This window comes from Galeopterus variegatus, unplaced genomic scaffold, assembly GCF_000696425.1.
Source record: "Galeopterus variegatus unplaced genomic scaffold, G_variegatus-3.0.2 Scaffold4039, whole genome shotgun sequence".
Taxonomy (NCBI): Eukaryota; Metazoa; Chordata; class Mammalia; order Dermoptera; family Cynocephalidae; genus Galeopterus; species Galeopterus variegatus.
Window position 1 is genome coordinate 153,983 of NW_007730150.1, and position 2,566 is coordinate 156,548.

Genomic DNA, 2,566 nt, shown 5'->3' on the forward strand with positions numbered 1-2,566 from the left:
GCAGGAGCTGCTGGAGCGCCACGCCCGGGGGCAGGAGGGCCCGGCCGGCGCCGTCCCCCAGCGCAGGACTGAATGCAACAGCGACGGCGAGTCCAAGGCCTCCTCGGCGCCTTCGCCCTGCAGCGAGCCCGAGGACAGGGGCAGCTAGCGAGCGCCCGGAACCCCGGCCGGGACCCCCGCAGCCCCCGGTCCCGCTGCACAGCGCGCGTTCAGGGCCACGGTCTAAGGTTCTCTCCGAAGGCGGCTTGCATTTTTAATCAGGTTTCTTCTCCAGGCCTAGGTCTTAGGAAAAAGAAATGAGTGCTTCAGGGGTAAAAGGTATTTTGACATTTGGGGATCTTTTCGCCCTTATTGGTTATGCGTGCTTGCAGCCTAAAGGTGCTTACTAAGGATACTCTTTTCCTGTACTTCTCAGATTCTGAGCACCTTATAGTAAATACAATTATTTGAAAAACTCAAAGGGCAATAACAACTGGAATTTCCCGCAGTCAGTGGTGCAGGTAAATTATATACATAATTATTGGGCCGGCCCGTGGCTCACTCGGGAGAGTGTGGTGCTGATAACACCAAGGCCACGGGTTCGGATCCTATATAGGGATGACCGGTTCGCTCACTGGCTGAGCGTGATGCTGACAACACCAAGCCAAGGGTTAAGATCCCCTTACCGGTCATCTTTTAATAAAAAAAAAAAAAAAAATTGTATACATAATTATTAAACCTTAAGCAAAGAAAAACTTTACCACTGAAAAAGAGAGAGAGAGAGAGTCCTTAAGACTAGAGGAACGTTTTCTGGCATTCCTCCCTTTGGGAATTGTATTAGAAATTTAATGGACACCATGCTTTGGGTGAAGGTGACTCTAAGCTGACACTTGAGAGCACATTTGCCAGCGCACGCTGCTGGACTTCAGCACATACCGCTGCCTATGTGAATGGTGGAGCTGGAGAAGACATTCTGTGTCTGATAAATACTGTTTTATCAACAAGTGGCCACTTGGAAACTTTATAGCAGTAAGATAATGAAATATCTTAATGATCTCTTTGGAAGAGAACCCAGATTTGTGTGAAAATGTATTTTTTCTCAGTTGTTTTTGTTTCCTTTTTTTTTTTTTTCATTTTCCTTTTCTTTGCAGTTCATACCCCTTTCTTTTGTAGTTCTTACTCCTTCTAACCTTTGGTTAAACTAAAGTGACACTGTGACATTGAAAATAAAAAAGAAATGTACTTGGAAGTGCCTTTTGTTGGTTGAACTGAATGGGGGAAGGGATGTGAGACAAGAGGGATGAATTGAGGTCAGTACGTTCTCAAACTTTTTATCACCTTGAGGGCTTCCAGATATATTAAAATTATGTAGTGACTTTGGCTGTTACCGGTCTTTTTTTTCCCACCCCCACCTCTCCCAGGTGAGGGGACGTGTTACCACTCTTTTAAAAATATTTAATTTTGGTCTTTTTTTTTTTTTCTTCTTGAGAAACAATTATGAATCCTGTAGATAAGTTAAATGCTCGTTATGTTGATATATGAAGATAAACTTCCTGTCTACAGTTGTTTTCTAATATCCTGAATTGCCCGTTCCATGAGGCTCAAAGAGGTTATGTACCTTGACCAGGTTAGTGTTGCTGGGATTAGTTGAGCTGAGATCCAGTCCTGAGTCTGTCTGACCCCAAAGCCCAGTGTTTCTTTCTCTCTTACCGTGCTCCCTTGTTCTGTTATTTGCTAGCTGGTGACCAAGCAAATGTTTCATCGCCTGTAATATTTCTTAGAAGTTTAGGTGACAGACTTTGGTAATCTGCAAGGGACTAGCCAATGATAAATTAGTAACATTATCATTATTTGGGGAAAATACTATCTCTCAGCTGTATGGAGCGTATAGCCTGCTTAAGAATAATCTCTAGGTTGAGTTGTTGGTGTGATTTCTTCAGTTTTTCCAAAGAGGGACAGAGTAACTACTCTCTATTAGGCTTTTACCTTCTATGGTAAGGTTCTAGGGGACATGACTTTACCTGTAGAATGCTGAATTCATGTTAAAACATATACTGTAATTACTCATATTTATAATGAGACTTATTACAGGATTCTGTTGTTTCAGGCAGCACAGATAAATGCTGTGCAATGATTCATGACCAAACTTTCCCTGTTCTTAAGAACTGATGCCTTTTGGTTTGAATTAGCAGGAATGAGCTATTTTCTCTCACCCATTATTCAGTTAAATCCTCACAAATTTTTACAATATGTTCATTTTGGTCTCCAGGCAGGTTTTTCTTTTCCAAATGGGAGTTGCAATGAAGCAAGCCTAAGTGAGGTATATTTACTAATTAGGAAAAAAAAAAAAAAGAGAGAGAGAGAAAACACCCATGTCACCCTCCTGTGGCTGAGTTGGAGGAGAACCTAATTAACCAAGTAGCTGGGACCTTAATGTGGTTTTGTTTGACGCCCTATTGAGAATAAGGTAACGATTTTTTTTTTTTTTTTAAAGATGACCGGTAAGGGGATCTGAACCCTTGACTTGGTGTTGTCAGCACCACGCTCAGCCAGTGAGCGAACCGGCCATCTGTATATGGGACCCGAC

At 42.7% G+C, this 2,566-nt stretch overlaps 1 protein-coding gene across 1 annotated transcript in view; it reads left to right on the forward strand.

Moving 5' to 3' along the window:
- Positions 1-148, forward strand: part of ASCL4 (achaete-scute family bHLH transcription factor 4) — a 727-nt gene extending 579 nt beyond the window's left edge. Inside the window, exon 2 of the mRNA XM_008586596.1 lies at positions 67-148. Coding sequence (XP_008584818.1) covers positions 67-148 — 82 coding nt within the window. The remainder of the gene's footprint in view (positions 1-66) is intronic.
- Positions 149-2,566: the final 2,418 nt, after the last annotated feature.